Source organism: Thermobia domestica, chromosome 7, assembly GCF_964235325.1.
Source record: "Thermobia domestica chromosome 7, izTheDome1.hap1.1, whole genome shotgun sequence".
NCBI classification, from domain to species: domain Eukaryota; kingdom Metazoa; phylum Arthropoda; class Insecta; order Zygentoma; family Lepismatidae; genus Thermobia; species Thermobia domestica.
In genome coordinates, this window is record NC_137460.1 from 123,944,247 (window position 1) to 123,962,399 (window position 18,153).

Consider the following 18,153-nt stretch of genomic DNA (forward strand, 5'->3'; position numbering starts at 1 on the left):
CATTCCAATTTAATGTGTTATATTAGGCTGTACGAAAAGTACGAATTCTATTGCTTTGTCTTCATCATAGACAAGAATAGCTTGGATTAGTCTGCATGACACACAATCATTGTTCACGTTTGAACTACCAAAATGACATTAGAAGGCATGCCTCATCCAGGATATCCTTATGAGATGCATCAGCTAAAGGGTTATCTCCATTATGTATGCTTACAAGGGAGGGTCACGAAGTTGCTGTGCTGAGATCCGAACAAGAGAATTGTGTTTGCATTTGATATGTTATAACTAGACGAATACCAAAGTTGTATGTGGCACTAGGCGGAATATCCTGAGTTAGAACATATTTTGTAATGTCAAAGCTACAAAAAAGGAAAAAAATGGCAGAATATTTTCAATCGAGTCATTTGTTCGGAAACGGTTGTTTAAATCGAAAACTCGGCAAACACATATCCCATCATTTTTAAGGACGTACTTTTTCAGGTAAAATATTTTACCCCAGGATCCCTCTGAGGGTCCTAGACGGGGTCCAACTCAAAGTTTTAAATGGCAAATGGGTTAAATAGCACATCGTTTGAAAGCTGTTGTAACATGAAAGAAAATTGAGTAAGTCTCGACTCTCTACACAACCAAAATTATGGCGGGTCAAAATGTAAACAAAAACAATTGAAAATCCATGTCATTCCCTATAAATGGGAAACGATAAAACAAATGGGAAAACAGGAACGGAAATATAATATTATTATCAACGTACGATGATTTAAGTTCAAATGTCTAGTCCCAGGGCCCCAGGTGGGGTCCAACTAAAATGTTTCAAATTTTAAGAAGGGTTAAGTAGAACATTGTTCGAACGCTGTTGTTAAATGGGAAAATATGGAGCAAGTCTCGAATTTGTACAACATCCGTGTGGAAAATGGTGACGGGTTAAAATGTAAGCAAAAGCTTAATTGGAAACCCAAGATGGCCGCTTAAAACCTATATCGGAAGGATAGGCATACCAAACTGCTGAAGCTACGAAAACCTAATTTTATATGGATGTTGATCAGTAAGCCCAGGTGACGAAAAGATGGGAAATGTTCAAAAACGCGACATCTTGAGTTCAAAATGTCGCAATATGTATAGAAGGCATGTCCAGCTCAAACCACTAGTGTTGCAAAACCGAAATGTGGTATTTACCTTCATGGTTAATAGCAAATATCCACAAAATATCAAAGAGTATTATCTGTAATCCGATGTTTCTGCCAGAATGAAAAATGAGTTTATATATAAATATGATACTTCTTGGAATATTGTGCCAAACCAACAAAGTTTGCCCAGCTCGATGCACTGAAATGATTTGCACGTGGTTTGGTACTGCTCGGTAATTTCGTATGTTATATATATATATATATATATATATATATATATATATATATATATATATATATATATATATATATATATATATATATATATGTATATCGCTTCAAATATTGCGCTGAAACCAATGAATGGCATACAAATGCAACCATCACGAATACGTTACAATAGAGCCCCCAATCTGACTGGTGCAGCAAGTCCTTTATGTATGAACTACGTAAGGTAAAATTAGAAAAATACCCGAAGGTATTCAACTTTTGATTAGCAGTTTGAATAGCAAGTCAGAGTTGTGTGTCCATCGCATGTTCGTTGTATTCACGTAAGTGATATCGAGAGAACCGTGACAAACGTGCATTAGGAACAAAACATATACTGTATGTATTCTTACAGTATGAAATAATAGTTGACGTGAATAGAAATTCAATTATTCTTTAGTCATCCTATTGTTTCTAACTGCACAATAAAGAAAAAATGGATATTTAAATTTGTACTTGTATGAATGACATAAGTTGTAAGCTGCCATCTTGGATTCTAGGTGGATATAGATTTTCAATCAAAGTTTTGTTTACATTTAGACTCGTCACCATTTTGCAGAGATTTGTCGTAGAAAGTCGAGACTTCCTCTATCTTCTTTCATTTAACAACAGCTTTCCAATGATGCGTGACTTAATCCCTCTTGACATTTGAAACTTTTTAGTTGGACCCCACCTGGGACCTTGTGGGGCCCTGGGACTAGACGTTTTAAAATAAATTATTGTACATTGAAAACAACGCCACACTTCCGTTCCAGTTTTCACAATTGTTTAATCGTTTCCTTATTTATACGGAAGTCAATCGACTTTTCAATTAACTTTTTGTTTATATTATGACCGTGCGGTGGACCCTACAGCTAACATTTTTATCCCAAAAAGAAAATATGTCCCTGAAAACGATTGGATACGTGTTCGCCGAGTTTTTATTTACTCAACGTTTCCGAACAAGTGACACGGTTCAAACTGTTCTGCCACCTTTGTAGCTTTTACATTACAAAATATGTTCTAACTCATGAATTCCGTCCGGTGGCACGTATAACTTTGGTATTCGTCCAGTTATAACATATCAAATGCAAACAAAATTTTCCCGTTCGGATCTCAGCGGAGCCATTTCGTGACCCTCCCTTCTCAGTACCGCAGCAAAACGGAATTTGATAAAAAAAACGGACTTGTCGACATAGCTTCCGAGAACACTGCATTACTAGAAACTACTTTGGAGCACTATTTTCCATGCTCTGACTCCAGTAGATAATTATTACAATTAAGTGAAATCAAATTTGAACAACACTTAGTTCTCTAAAAGCAATTAGTAAAGTTACATCACCTTTGTTCCAATTGATAAATATAGAAGAGCCATGAATGGAGTTCTATCAGTACTCTCTAACGAAGAGTTATATATCAGTTGTTCAGCATAGTCATTGCCGTACCTTCAAATAAAAATAAAATGTTACTACTTTAGTATTTTTTTTAGTATTTAGTGTTAAAACGTTTTAAAAATAATACTAAATTACTAGTATTTTTTAAAATTTGAAGTTATTTAATAAAGTATTAATATACATTCTTTCTAAGTATATTTTCTTGGCAGAATCGAGAGTCCCTAATTGATTAAATAACTTTTTCCTAAAATGAATTTGAAATCATTGAATATGTTTGAAAATTTACCCAGAGACAAAGAGAAAATATAAAAATAACTACAATTATGTTTGCTCTCTATTTATGAGACACTTACACTTGAGCTGCTGCTACTGCTGAATTGAAACCAATGCAGGGTCCGAAAAGTGTATTCATGAAATGACCTTGAAGTCCTTTCTTACTATAGAAGTCCATGTAAGATAGTTTAGGAATTTTCCTTGCCTATATGAAAAGTAACAATAATTATTCAATGCTTGTAAATGTCAGTGTTTTGGTTTATAAGTAGACTAGTTTAAGTGCCCTTTCTTTGCATGGAAAAGTGAATCATGGAAAGTACTTGAATCCTTTCCTACGTTAGGATATGCATGGAATATGACTTTGAACTTAAATCGAGTTGAGTTGTCACTATTCACCTCAGTGCCACAGAAACTATGGATTTGATGCTATTATCGATGGCTTATATTATTTATGTATTTTACGTCTGTCACATTTCGTCCTTTGCTAAAATAAAGTAAAAATCTAACGTTGGCCAACCTTCACTGATGTACCAAAAATTATCAAAATCACTGCACCGATTAGGAAGGGTTAAATATCAAACATCATTACTATTATTTTTATTTAAATTATAAACGTCACGAGGTTATAGAAGTATTTTTGTGGACTCTCTGTATATTTCGTAAAGACAGTGATTATTATTTTCGTTTTATACTTCATTCTGCGACGCAAATAAGTTCTTTCTTTGGTGGGAATTGCTTCCTTCCCACGCAACTGCACAAAGAAGCCTTTCATTGTTATATATATATATTTAAAGCATTGTTTTTTGGTGAGAACGTTGCAGTGAGCGACGAACCTTTTCAGTGTTTCGCCTGCAGTTATTATTACAGTGCACTTATTAATATGCACCATATATATTCTACTGTTATTTGGAACTGAATTAAGTGCTTTCTTTAATCGTTAATGGAAATATTGCAGTAGATTAGAGCAGATCAGAGTACACCTGATGTTCGGAAACCAGAGTGACGCCAGCTACATTGCTTTTCCAGTTACCGGTAGTTATTTGTTCTTTTTCACGCCTGAGTTATCGCAATGTCTGGTGCGTCGTGGCGAGTGGACGAAAATTAACATAATTTCTTTTCCGTATTCTCTTTGCATGTACATGCCGGTGATTTAACTGAGTGGTTTTTAGAATGAACTGCCAACATTCTTCAGTCAACCATTGCAGCTTGTATGTCGAACCTTTCGCTTGAGGAGTTTGACTCCGGAATTTTGTGCAGCCATTACGCACGTCGCGTCGGGAATCAAGTATGACTTTGTGTTAAGGAGCACAAGCTATTAACCGATGAAGGACGTTTCCTTACGCCTAGCCCCACCTAGTGAAGTCCCAAGTTCACATACCTTGTGCGTACGTTATAAACGCGCCTCCAACATTACCGTTCCACTTTGGAAATTGTGTTATTTTGCTGAAGACTAATTTCAACGTTTCAGGATTGTTTGGAGCAGTAACTAGATTACTACGACGGATTATCCTGGCAACTTTTCCAAAGTGCTCTTCCCCCAAGTGCGTCAATAGTGTGAGAAAAGCATTTACAGTGAAATCTGAATTGTAATCTTAGTGATGTATTTATATATATATATATATATATATATATATATATATATATATATTATATATATATATATATATATATATATGTGTGTGTGTGTGTGTGTCTATTGTTAAGTGTTGTGATCATTTCTCTTCGTTCTTCTTTTAATAGTATTGTAATAAATAAGTATAGTGTCATTTAACCCAGTATGTTTTCGTTGTGTGTGTGAATGGTCCGTTGTGTGAATTTGTGTGCGTTATGGTCTGGATGATCGTCTGATTGCCCTTGAGGTTTTCGAGACGAGATACGGAACCTCTCGGCGCCTAATGCTCGTCTCGTACTTGAGAGCGACGAGATATTTGGAAACAATTTGGTAATCCCCTGCTGGAGAGGTCCTTCAACGTCCTACCGAGGTTAGTCCAGGTTTCAGGAGAATACATATTGGCAGGACCACGGAGGACAGACTACTACCTGGTCGATTACGAATAAATAGCAGCCTGAAAAGCGACCAGATACATGGTTGGTTACAATATGTAGATATCTCACAATATAAATTTTTAATTTGTTTGTAAGAATATGAGACAATAAATATTAAAGAAATTTGAATCCTTGTTGCATCAGTATAATCTGACTTATCATTTTGGAACTAAGATACAAAACGAAAGTTGAAAATAATGTAGGGCATTATGTATACGAAAATACCTGTTGCTAATTTTGTATTTCCATTCATTTCGTTAAAAAACATAATTGTTTGTAGTTGTTTTTCTATCATCTTGCCTCATTAACCACGTCATCTCCTTTTGCTTATAAATTAAGGACACAGCCAATTTTGTAAACAAATACGAAATGATTAACAATCAGACATTTTAATGGCTGTTGACAAATTTTAAAATTACTTCCATTACAAGTATTATTTTGATTTTAAAAACCTATTATTTTGGAACGACTTGCAACTAATTACAGCAAATTATGAAATTTGTTAACGTCATTAAATCATCTTTCCACGTTCAGTGATTGGACAAATTAGTTGCTTGTAGCTACGAAGAGACATTGTTGCTAATGCGATTACCAAATTCCTAGTCGTTAGGTAATGGAAAGTAAGTCTTCAATATTTGTGATACCTTTCATCATTATGGTATTCTGGCTTATTGGCAGGTCACTTGCCGCAGCTGAGAAGCTTCCATGCTCCACGGTCATCCGCTAACCTCTTCGTCTTCGCGTATGATTTTTCAGTTTTAATATCATCCATTAATTGAAGTCTCCTTCGCCCCCTCCCTCTTTTTTCCCACCACCATACCTTCTAGGACGTCTCTCATGATAAAATATCTTCTTAGGCAATGTCCCAACCAGTTCCTCTTCCTCTTCCTAATAATATCTAAAAGTGTTCTTTTCCTACCCACCATTTCTAACACTCTCTCATTCGTTTAAAATCCGTTTTAATATCATCCAGTAATTGTAGTCTCCTTTTCCCCTCCCTCTCTTTCACGGCACAATACCCTCTAGGACGTCCTTCATGATACAATCTCTTCTTAGGCAATGTCCTAACCAGTTTCTCTTCCTCTTCCTAATAACATCTAAAAGTGTTCTTTTCTCACCCACCATTTCTAACACTCTCTTTCGTTTTCCGCTCGAGCTAACAAATTCTTTCCATTCTTCTCCACACCCATATTTCGAGGGCTTCCAGCCAATTTTCGTCACCATTACGTAATATCCACGTTTCCGCCCCATACAGTACAACATTCCACACGAAGTATTTTGTGAGTCTTTTTCTCAACTCTTTATTCAAGGTCCCACAAAACAGACATTTCTTCCTCCTAAAGGCTTCTTTCACCATTCCTATCCTTGCTTTTATTTCACGTTCGCACTTAATGTCATTACTAAGAGTACTACCCAGATATCGAAAACAATCCACTTGTTATATTTTCTCCCCTCCTACTTTTATATTTGACATTGACCTCTTCGTTCCAATCACCATGGGTTTTTCTTTCTAACATTTATTTTTATCTCATATTCTCCAAAGACCTTTCTCATGTTTTCTAACATTTTATTGATTTTCTTTTCAGATTCTGCAAGAAGCGCCATATAGTCTGCAAATCTTATCCATCTAATCATTCTACCTCCTACCAAAATGCCATCATCATCATGTAGGCTCTTTTTCACTATCTCATCTAGATAGACTTTAAGTGTTGGCGAGAGGCTGCATCCTTGTCGAACTTCCCTTCCAATTGCACTCTCTTCCGTCGGTTCTTCCCCTATCCTAACACTTACTTCTTGGTTCATGTATAAGTTTCTTATGAGACTTCTGTCTTTCCATTCCAACCCTATCTTTGTTAGAACTCCCAACAACAATTCCCAATTCACGCGGTCAAAAGCCTTTTCTAGATCAATAAATACAACATGCAACTCTTTCCCTTTTTATATAAATCTTTCACCGATCGCCTTTAATAATCCAATTGCAACTCTTGTGCCCTTGCCTCTTCTGAGCCCAAACTGTTCGTCCTGAAGATCTTTATTTGTTCTTTCATATAACCTTCTGTTCAGTATTCGGAACAGAATTTTAGCTGCTTTAGATATGAGACTAATAGTTCTATAATCCTCACATCTTTTTGAATTCGATTTCTTAGCCATCGGTGTCATGATCGTTTTCAGAAGGTATTTTGGCCATTCTCCTGTTTCACATATTTCATTGCATAGTCGCAACAATTCTTTCTTTCCCTTGTCTCCTATACTTTTAATGAATTCGATTGGTATGTTATCTATTCCGGTTCCCTTTCCATTTTTAATCTCGTATATAGCCTTTTCAAACTCATCCCGAAGAATACTAAATCCTTTATCATCCTCGCCTACTTCATTTTCTACTTCAACATTTAGGTTACACGGTCTATCTCTACTCTCCTATAAGTCCTCAACGTATACTTTCCACCTTCCTATGAGCTCATTTCTCTCGCTGACTACCTTCCCATTCTTTTTTTCTACTGCCATCATACTACCCTCTTGTTTTCTCCGAAATTCCATAGATTTCACCTCCTTGTTCATTTCCTCATATTTCCCAACTTTTTCTAATTTTTCTGTCCTCGCGTTTTCTTTTGTAAAATTCTTCCCTCACCCTGTCTGCTTCTTTTCGTAATTCATTATTTAACTTTCTGTACATCTCTCTGCCCTCTTCTGTATCAACATATTTCTCTCCCTCATTTTCAGCAACATCTGCTCTGTAACCCATGGTTTCTTAGCAGTTTTGTGTTCGCGGTAACCTACTGCTTCTTCTGCAGCCTGCTGTAAGCAACGTTTAATATGTTTCCACTGTGCGTTACTACCTGCGCCCATCCATTCCTCGTTTGAACATTTTTTTACGATTTTTTCAACGACAAAATTCTTATTTCCTCGTTTTTCAACTTTTCAGTATTCCTCCCTTTGTTACCTACTTTTCTTCTGCCTACATTTTTCAGTTAAACATCTACTTCGGCCAGCACAACATTATGATCAGAGAAAATATCAGCCCCGGGAAAGGTCTTCGCGTTCTTTAAGCTATTCCGGTACCTGTCCTGAATCATAACATAGTCTATCTGATATCTTTCGCCGTCTATTGATGATTTCCATGTATATCTATTTCTTTCGTGCTGATTGAACCAATTGTTCTCAATTACTACTGATTTCTGTCCACAGAAATTCACCAGTTCCTCTCTCCTTTCATTTCTATCGCCTAAACCACATTTGCCTACGACACTACCTTCCTGTTTTTCTCCCACAACTGCATTAAATCTCCCATTAGAATTATGCATGCACCCTTCTTCTCCCTATCAATAATTTCTTTTATTTTCTCATAATTTTCCTCTACTTCTTCAGTTGCATGCGAAGTCGTCTGTGCATATGTCTGTATCACCAATAGATCTTTCGTTTTCCCTTTAATCCTAGTCAAACATAATTTCACTTATAGATAAGGTCAGTTTTTCTAGACAGTAATTTTCCGAAATAGTTGCCTTTGTTGGCAAGGTTATCATTGCTTCAACATCAAAATTGCAAATGTAATGGACGAGTAATAAATATTGACCTAAAATCAATTTAACTTCACATCTGGTACGAGTGGCAAATCTATTTCAGTAGCTTTAGTAAATAATCTATATTTATAAATTATTAAATTTTAATTGATATTCCAACATTTTTTCAAGTTACGCAGTGACAAGTGCACAAATTACTCGGTGGTTAACTAGGTACTAAATCTTTAAACACTCCAAAATAATTACTGACTATCTGACCTAAAATTAGCATATACTGTTCCAATATCTTTGAGTATGCCAGCTATTGTCTTGAGTATTATTTGGATCTGTATGGAATGTGATTTAGGAAGAGAAAATATTCATAGCTATTGAATTTCCATTATTTGCGGTATCATTTGAATGTATGAAATAATATTTATTAAGCGAATTTATATTTATTAAGGATATTCATTAATTATTTAATCAGCAGAATATTAAATCTAATGCGCTCTATCCATAAACTGATAACTGGTGTTAGTTTGGTGGGTAGAACAGTTTCTACAGTATTAATGATAACGGTGTTTAAACGATACAAATTGAAATTCGTATTTTCTGCCCAACGCAGAGCTATCGGGCCCAGTTTGTAGAAACGAAAAAAAAATAATTTAACACATACGGAAATTGTTTTCTGGATATACTTATTTTTCACGACATTTTACTGTATACTGTTCTCGTTTTGTAAATTTAATAATTATAGTTTACTAAAAGTAAAAAAAAAAGTTTCATACTTTGTATTTCTGTGTGTGATTTACTTGTAGCGCAAAAGTAGACAAGCAAAGGAGGTCAGACCATAAGGCTGAAATTTATTCAAAATCCAACCATTCGTAGTCTGTCAGTTGATTCAACTTATTTCTTAGTTACGGTCACTTAGACAATTTTCTCTATTGATATGCAAAATTAGTTGGTACAGACCTTAGAAAATAGCGTTTTGTTTTTGAGAAGCCTCCCTTTGGGACTACCGTTTACCGTTTCAATTGAAGATGATAACAAATTTAACTTACGTACCACTCATTAAGGTCCAGAATTTTAAAGGTGATTTTATCGCTCGTGTTTCCTAATTGATTGAAGTATGTATCTTACCGCAATGTTCAACCAGACTATATTTTTGTAATATTTCAACATATGTCTCTCTTTTATACACATTCTTGTCTAGGTTTGCCAGACGTCCCGGCTTTTGGACATATAAATGATGTCTGGCTTTGTACCCAAGCCGGACAAGCTTTTGTCCTTCTTTTCAAGTTTCTATACTAATTAATAAAACAGTCAACAAAGTTTCAAGACGTATAACATATCACCAGAATGGAGATAGGAGAAATAAGCTATTATTACCACTACTTCGTTAAATACTTGATATCGGAATACTACTGTTGTACTTGGTAAACCCAATGGATATTGTTTTAAAACATTATTAGCACCATTGAAATAATAACGATTGCCATTTGTCATTTGTTCGTATAAGATATTGACTGGCTGTTAATTTACGTAAATACTTCAGCTTTTATCTGAAAGACTGCCATTGTCATTCAAGTGCATCTATGAACTGTGATCCAGAATATCGTTTTAGTCCTATTTTTTAATAACGGGAAATAAAGATTATGGTCAGCTTGTCTTATATATTTTAGTGCTCAAATAAACACATATAAACGAAAAGAATTTGACGACATAGCGAAAAGAGCTCGTATTGGTCTGAACTGATGAAAAAAAGTATGCTCGATGTTTTAAGGAGTGTTCTCTCCTACAATTTGAGAAATTTCAAACTCATAGCACCTTACATTTTCTCCATATCAAATTGTAATACAGAATGTGAGAGAATAGTCTCAAATTAATTATTAATTTCTATACTTTTTCTTTTTCTTTAAAAATGTGTTGTTTGTTATAATCTGGAAGCAAACTTAAGTTTCGGAAAAAGCATTTTTTAGTGATTTTAAGTCAAAGTACCCTCCTTTCTAATTTCACAAATCCTGCAACCCTATTCTTCTCAGCTCAACATCCAAAAAAGAATGTTTGTATTTTTCTGTTAAGGAAACGAAATATTCTTAGGTGTTTTATTTACGAGAGTATATGTAAATACGACATAAACCTGGTTAGACTTTACAAGTGTCAAAAACATAAACATTGAAGCATGATATGTCTCCGTTCCAAGTTTGAATGTAGATATGCACTCTTGTATGAAGGAAGAGTGTCTTATTGGAGCTGCATGATTTCATCAAAAAGAATTCTACATTTGTATAATCAAATATACCACAATATTGTTAAAAAAATTAATTGTATTGCAGATGAAATCTTACATTCTTATATGGAGTCAAACATTCTCAAAGGGAAAATACGGGTCTGATGTTCGGATAAATAAAGTTGTTGATTAGCCTCTGAAAGTGTTTGGGCAATATATTGGTGAAATTGTTCTGTTCAAAACATTTATCTTTTAAGCTACAAGGACGGAAAATATAGATCAAAATGCTGTTCTGAGTATATGTTGTAATTTCCGTGTTACCAGTACGAATATTAGAGTAAAATAGTGCAAAATATATCTCCTACACCGAAGTACCTGACCTATGTGTCTAACAAACAGTACCTTTTAAATAAACAGGGGGACAATGTACCTACGAATGCTGGAATCCAAATTAGTGCAGTGGGTAATGAAAATGAAGGATGAAAACGTTGGCCATAGGGAGCATTGGCAGCTGCTTTTGTGGATGTCTCTGTATTAGGTACTAGTATTAAAGGAGGTTTGGATACTTGTTCTAGAGCATCACTAATTAGTTAACAAAATCTTATTAAATGGAATCGGAAGTTGAAATACCCGGTGCAGATATTGACAGAGAAGTTTGTTGGTGTTGATGTAGATAAACATAAGTCAATATTGAATCAGTGTGTTATAATGCCAATTGAGTTTAAAAACACTGTATACAGGTTAAAGTAGTGAACAATAAGTTATCTCTCCTTTTGGAAGGAGCTTAAGTACAGTTGTACTTTTCCTCTTAAATGCTCCCCCATCCCCTAGGTTAAAGGGAGATATTCCTTCGCATGATTCATTTTACAGTGAACCAGTCCAAAGACTTCTAAATTGTTCTTGCGGGATTCGGACATGGTGGAGAGGTCTACAGATCTGACATTTACATCGGATTGTGATCGAATTTCGGTCGATCCAATAAAGGGATTTTGCACTGTTGCCAGTTCTACTAGTCAATCTTCGGGAATCAGTTCCAACATCCATTCTCTCACGATGGATTGTCCTTTGAAGGTGGATCATGCTGTTTTAGAAGATAAAACAGAATTACAAGGTTCTATGCAAAGTTCGTCCTCAATTCCATGAAGATATGGAGCCTATTGAAGTTTAAGGGGGGCTTCAGCAGAATTTGTTTGGGGACCGGAAAAACAAAAAGCTATGGAGGATATTAAGGAATTATTTGCCAATTATGTAATGTTAAAACTACCGGATTTAATAAGAAGTTTGTAATAAACAGTGATAGTACCCTCAAAAGTTCATGGGGAGTCCTCCAACAGTACGATGATAATAATAATTTGGTACCTGTTGCTTTCTATAGTAGGAGGCTAAAGAAGCACGATTTTAATAAATCAATATACTTACTTGAAACGCTAGCGGCTATAGAAACGATGGAACGTTTTAGTACAGACTTACATAAATCCTTTGAATTAAGGATGGATCATTCTCGACTTGCGGAATGCTTTGCGGAATATGAAAATAATAACGCGTTATGGATCTTTGCTATATAGGTTGTTTGCATTTAATTTTGAAGTTAAATCTATATCCTCAAATATGGATGTATCAGCCGATTTTATTTCAAGGTTATATGATAAGAATGATTATGAAAAAATAGGAACTGAACTTTCCCACTCTGAACAAGTAAGGAATTATTGTTTAATTAACCTTTGGAATATGACTTTCGCTAATATATGGATTAAAATACATCAACTTAAAGATCCGAAATTAACAAATATTATCAGGGATTAAAAGCAAATAGGGTATTTAAAGGTTATAAATTAGTCCATGGTATATTATGTAAGAAAATTAGGACCATAAGGAATCCATACAAAGTATGCTTGTTTAAGGAGATAGTCCCAACGATTATCGAGTTTTATCATTGGAATATTCGACCAGGATCTCATGCTAGTGTAAACAAAACTATTGCGAAGATATGTAATCGTTTTACATGGAGCGGAATATTAAAGGAAATAAGGGAATACATGCCTACTTATGTAGAATGTCAGTTCAATAAGAGCAGTAATATGAAACTATCTGGAAAGCTAATATCACAGTATGAGAATATAGTAAATGGTCTATGGGCGGTGGATTTACTAGGTTCACTAGCGGAAAGTAAGTCGGGATGTTATTGTTAAATTGTGGTCGATTCATTTTCAAAACGAGTTTTTCTAGAACCAATCAAGATCTTTTCTACACAGAGTGTGAACAATAAATTGTGGAAGTAATGAGTAGGAATGGTTTTATTTATAAGTGTGTTCATGAATATATTCTTAATACATCTTGTAATTTTATGAATAGATATAGACCAATTGAGACAATTATTATTTTTAACTAACTGGAATGGATGGGATTATTAGGATGTTTGGTAATATGTTTGAAATTTTGGGGATTGTTTTCTTTAGTTACGTTATCTTTAGTTTGTATGTATTAAATGAAGTATGGGTGATGCTTAGTTAGAATTAGTAGTTGGTTAAATAGATGGTGGAAGTCTAATAATATTGGCTTACTTGGACAAACGGAATCTATCTATTTATAATTTATATTGGTATGGAAAATTCATATGTATATTGTAGTTAAATCTGGACATAAAAACTTGTCTCAACTTTTTATAGCCGGGTGGGTGATATGTGTAATGTGTGATTTATCACACTATTAAAAAAACAAAAAACTGTGACTTTGTTATCCTGGAGGTTATGTTAGACAGTCCGAATCATTGGGTACTTCAGTGCCTCTAGTAGGACTTTCCGATAGCATGCCTTCGAATGTGCGGCCGGAGCAAGGGTAGCGATTCGAAACGATATGTATAACTGGACAAGGTCTCAGCCTTCTTTTTCTGTGAAAATATAATGACTATCTCTAAATTGTATAGTTCGAAAGATTCCGTATTCTGTGTCGGGAACAATGCTAAGTTGTTAAAGTTACTTCAATTTATTAATTCGAGATTGAGAGAATACATTATTGAGTGTACTACTGTCAAGGTGTCTTAAGAGGCGTTGCGATTAATTTCTTCCAGAGGTGGTTGGAGGTTAGATTTGCGTAATACAATTGGTGAGTGTTAACATTTTGAATATATTATATTTGTATGAAAATTTCTATATAGAAAATGTAAGATATATAAGAATATTGGAAAACTGTTTAGGAAAGGAAGTTTTGTATAGATTTAAAATTGTTAAGAATTGTTTGAAAAATATATATTGCTATTTATGTTATGGTACTCTTCAACTTTTTTTTTTTTTTTTTTTTGAGAAAGTTAAATACATTCGATAAACTTCATTCAATTTCAGTTGGTGCTTGCTATATTTTGTTCTTCACAATTGTATAGATCGCAATAATATTTCTGGCTTATTTGTTATAAATTATTAGAGAAGAAATTCAGGAATTTTAAGTTTTTGCATCCTAGACTACCCATTTATATTAAAAGGTAAGGTTTTTCTAATAATAATAATAATAATAATAATAATAATAATAATAATAATAATACATCTAATTTCAAAAATATATAGGAAAATTTGAATAAGATTATTTAAAATTCTCGTAGTAATACCTACATTATAAAAAGCCATATTTAAATATTTTAAACTTTGGCAATTCAAATTCAATTAATTATTTTTGTCCTGGTTTATATAACCATTGGCCCAGGACAGAGCTCATAGAAGCACGTTGCAAAGTACAGAGTAGTTACTGCTGTTACTAAAAAAGCCTTTACCGATAGACGAAATACAATTTGAAAACTGAAATTTCCTTATATTCAAAAATTACCAGTATAACATTACATTAGTACTTAGTTATTTTCAGCATATTTTCAATGTTCTATGTAATATAGATGTTACGAAGCTTTATCATAACTTTTATTGCACGTTACCTTTTTATGAAGTTCTTTTATGTTGATCCTTCCAAGCACTGAATCTCCTACATACTTAGAAAACTCGTTTATTGTACTTTCATTTATATGAGCAGCAAGATTAACAAATTCCTTTAATCGTGGCTTCTGTCCCTTATCGAACTCACCAAACAGCCTGACAAGCAAAAAGGCATGCGATAATCACTACTGTAGGGACGTGTGAAATGTTCAAAGTAAGTAATACTTTATATATATATATATATATATATATAAGTAAGTAATACTTTATATATATATATATATATATATATATATATATATATATATATATATATATATATATATATATATATATATATATATATATTAGTGTTGGCGAAATCTTCATATCTGAGAACAGTAATACAAACAAATTAAGTTAACAATTACCGCAAATACATTTCTCTTTTCGTTCATTTTCTTAGTAATCTAAATAAATTAATACAGTAATGTGTAAGTTAAACATTACAAAATCTATTATAAATTTGAAGTCATACATATCTTTTTTTAAAAAAGGTTTTCTTCTTAGGAAATAACTTTATGATGTTTACAATAAAAAATGTTTCCTACATCCATCTTGCAGTTGCCGCTAACTGTATAACTTACCGTAAAACTTAGTCTAACGGACATATGAAAACCATTAGTTCCCAACGGCAATCAAAGCGAGATCTTCAAAATTCGCGTGGTTTGATGCTCTATTTGTTAAGAAGACTCAGGTACCAAGTTGATCCTGTCAAATATGACTTAGTGACTATTTTCATAAACAAATTGAACAACAAATATATATATCTTTAATCTCAGATACTAGAGTTGTAACAAAATAAAATCTATAAACAATGAATGCATTTTTCAGATTGCCATGGATTTTATTCCTTTGTCTTAATTTTGCTTGTAATTATATTTCTTAGCACAATAAGAATCTCGAAGTTCTCTCGTAGTTCTTCGATCAGTTCCTGGAAATATATTTAACACTAGAAAGACGGAGCGGTCAATTTGACCGTTTTTTCTAACTTTTTCCTCTGTTCTTCTCTAACAGTTTCACTTAGAAATCTGAAAGTCCCTGACTTTTTATCATTAATAGGGTAGGTTATGTGTAAAAATTTTGGAGATTGTCACATCATTAGGTGGGGCACTATACCGCAATACCCCCAGAAGGACTAAGCGGTCATTTTGACCGGTTGTGTATACTGAAACTGAAAACATATTTTATTTGCAATTAGTGGTTTGTAATTTCGTTACGATTGTGGTGTGTGGTCATTGTTATTGGAATAACACTTTGTGTGTGTGCGTACACACATACTCACACACACACACATATATATATATATATATATATATATATATATATATATATATATATATATATATATATATATATATATTAGAGTGAATTGAATATTTTTTTTTCCAAATTCGAATTTGGATAGGGGTCAAAATTTGCATCATATTACTTTGCTATAGAAAATTTCAATTCTCTAAAATATATTTTAGCCCGGGGCCTTGAATTTGAGATTTTGTAAAGGAAATTTCATTTAATGTATATCTATTTGTCAAAGCTTCACTGGAATTAGAATGTAATTTATATTGTGGATATAGGGCAAAAATGCATCCTTCGTCAATAGATAACGACAAGAATTTTTGGATTCTCTGAAATTATTTTAGGTGGGGCGCAATGGCTCTGAAATTTAGAGAATAATAAGACAAAAAAATGATAAACTCTAAGCATTTTGCTAGTTTGTCATACAGAAAATAAAGAAGCTTTTTGCTATTTAGTTATATCCTTTTTCTGATATCCTATATTGAACTAGGTGGCAGTATTAAGTCACTAGTATAAGAGTTTTATGGATGGAGATAAGAGGGTAAGGAACGAAATCAGGACGCGCGCTCATTCAGGTGCTAGTCTTGCGCAACTGTTTGGCAGCCTGATGATTGTTATCAGAGTGTTGTACGAGTGCAAGTGCAGGGGACACGTGTGTGGTTAGCGGCCGTGTTGTTCCATTAGTGATCTGATCAGTTTTGTGCATTTGTAGTTACTGGTGGGATCAGTATCTATTGTTGTGTTAGTGCCTATCATCTGGTGGTTTTGTTTTGTGCTGTAAAGAAGAAAGATGGCTAAATAAACCAGAAGGATGTTTGAAGAGCAGAAGAGATGTTTTTCAGTGCCAAGGATCTCAATTTGAGAACGCTTCCAACTTATAAATACGTTATGGCATGTTATTTAGTTACGCGTCAGCAGCTGAAGGGGGCGGAAGTAAAGAACCAGCAGAGAATTTGATTTCCAGGAAGGTAGCAGAAAAAGTGGAAAACAGTTGGAAAAGTGCATCAGTTCCTGTTGTTTCGCTTCACGTACATCAATAATGATTAATAGTTACCACAAAAAACTGCAAAATATTTTTAAAATGTACAGTAAAAGGGAGCATCTCAAGACTCTCGCAAAGTTTGTGGTAAAAGTCTATGCACCAGTTTGGTTCAACATTAAACTGAAACCTCTTTTCAAATACGAAGCTAAACATTTGTTCTTGGCCATACGACTTTTGCGATATTTGCAAGAACCATACAAAACTTCTATGAATAAAGTAATTTCCAGAAATGCATTTTATGGGAATCCTGAAAACATTCTCATTGCCATGATTGATGACGACAGATCAGATACACGAACCCTTGCTGCCGATAAAATACTCCAATCCAGAAAACAGTGTAAACTTTCCGAAATTCGTTTGCTTCCAAGTGCCAGTGTTAAACTTCTAGGCTAATAATTACTCAGAAATGATAAACTGGAATGAGTGTAACGTAACAGAGTAGTGAAATTAGTTAGTGAAGCTTCTTCGTCAGTATGTGGGGCACGCAAGAGAGATTTCGTTATTCGTTGCAAAATTGTTTCGAAAAAATATATGCCTACTTTTGAGACAAAGTCACAATATTTTGCGCGAAGACGTAAATGAAACTTATGAAACATTCAATCTAATGTTGGTGGGTGGGTGGGATGTAACTCGACGGCAGCCACCTCCTCGTGGTGAGATCCGAGTTGATGTAGCCTGTAACATAAAGTATGAACTTAGGTAGTTTTAGAAATCCATCTGGATTGACAATGAATCTTAACACCAAGTTACAGTCTACTTTAAGCAAAGAGCTGCCTAATAATTACACAAATGCACAATAAGGCGTATTTATTTACAAAATCTATCAAACATAAGGTCCATTGCGTCCCGCTAAAAATATTTTAGAGAATTGAAATTTCCTGTGGTAAAGTACTATGATATGATGCAACTTTTGCCTCATATCCAAATTCAAATTTAGAAACAAAATTTTTTGGCCTCTTTTCACTCCACCCAAATATATATATATATACATATTGTGTGCATCGTAGTTAGGGAAAGGAAGACTACGATCTATATTTCCTGATATAATG

The 18,153-nt window shown here is 34.0% G+C and overlaps 1 protein-coding gene across 1 annotated transcript in view; it reads right to left on the bottom strand.

Annotated features, from left to right (window-relative positions):
* The window catches only part of LOC145689324 (uncharacterized), a 49,043-nt gene that overhangs the window by 20,177 nt on the left and 10,713 nt on the right, over window positions 1-18,153 (bottom strand). Inside the window, exons 3-5 of the mRNA XM_081763467.1 lie at window positions 14,727-14,880; window positions 3,118-3,242; window positions 2,713-2,815 (exon numbers count right to left, since the gene is read on the bottom strand). Of these exons, the coding sequence (XP_081619593.1) occupies window positions 2,713-2,815; window positions 3,118-3,242; window positions 14,727-14,880 (382 nt within the window). The remainder of the gene's footprint in view (window positions 1-2,712; window positions 2,816-3,117; window positions 3,243-14,726; window positions 14,881-18,153) is intronic.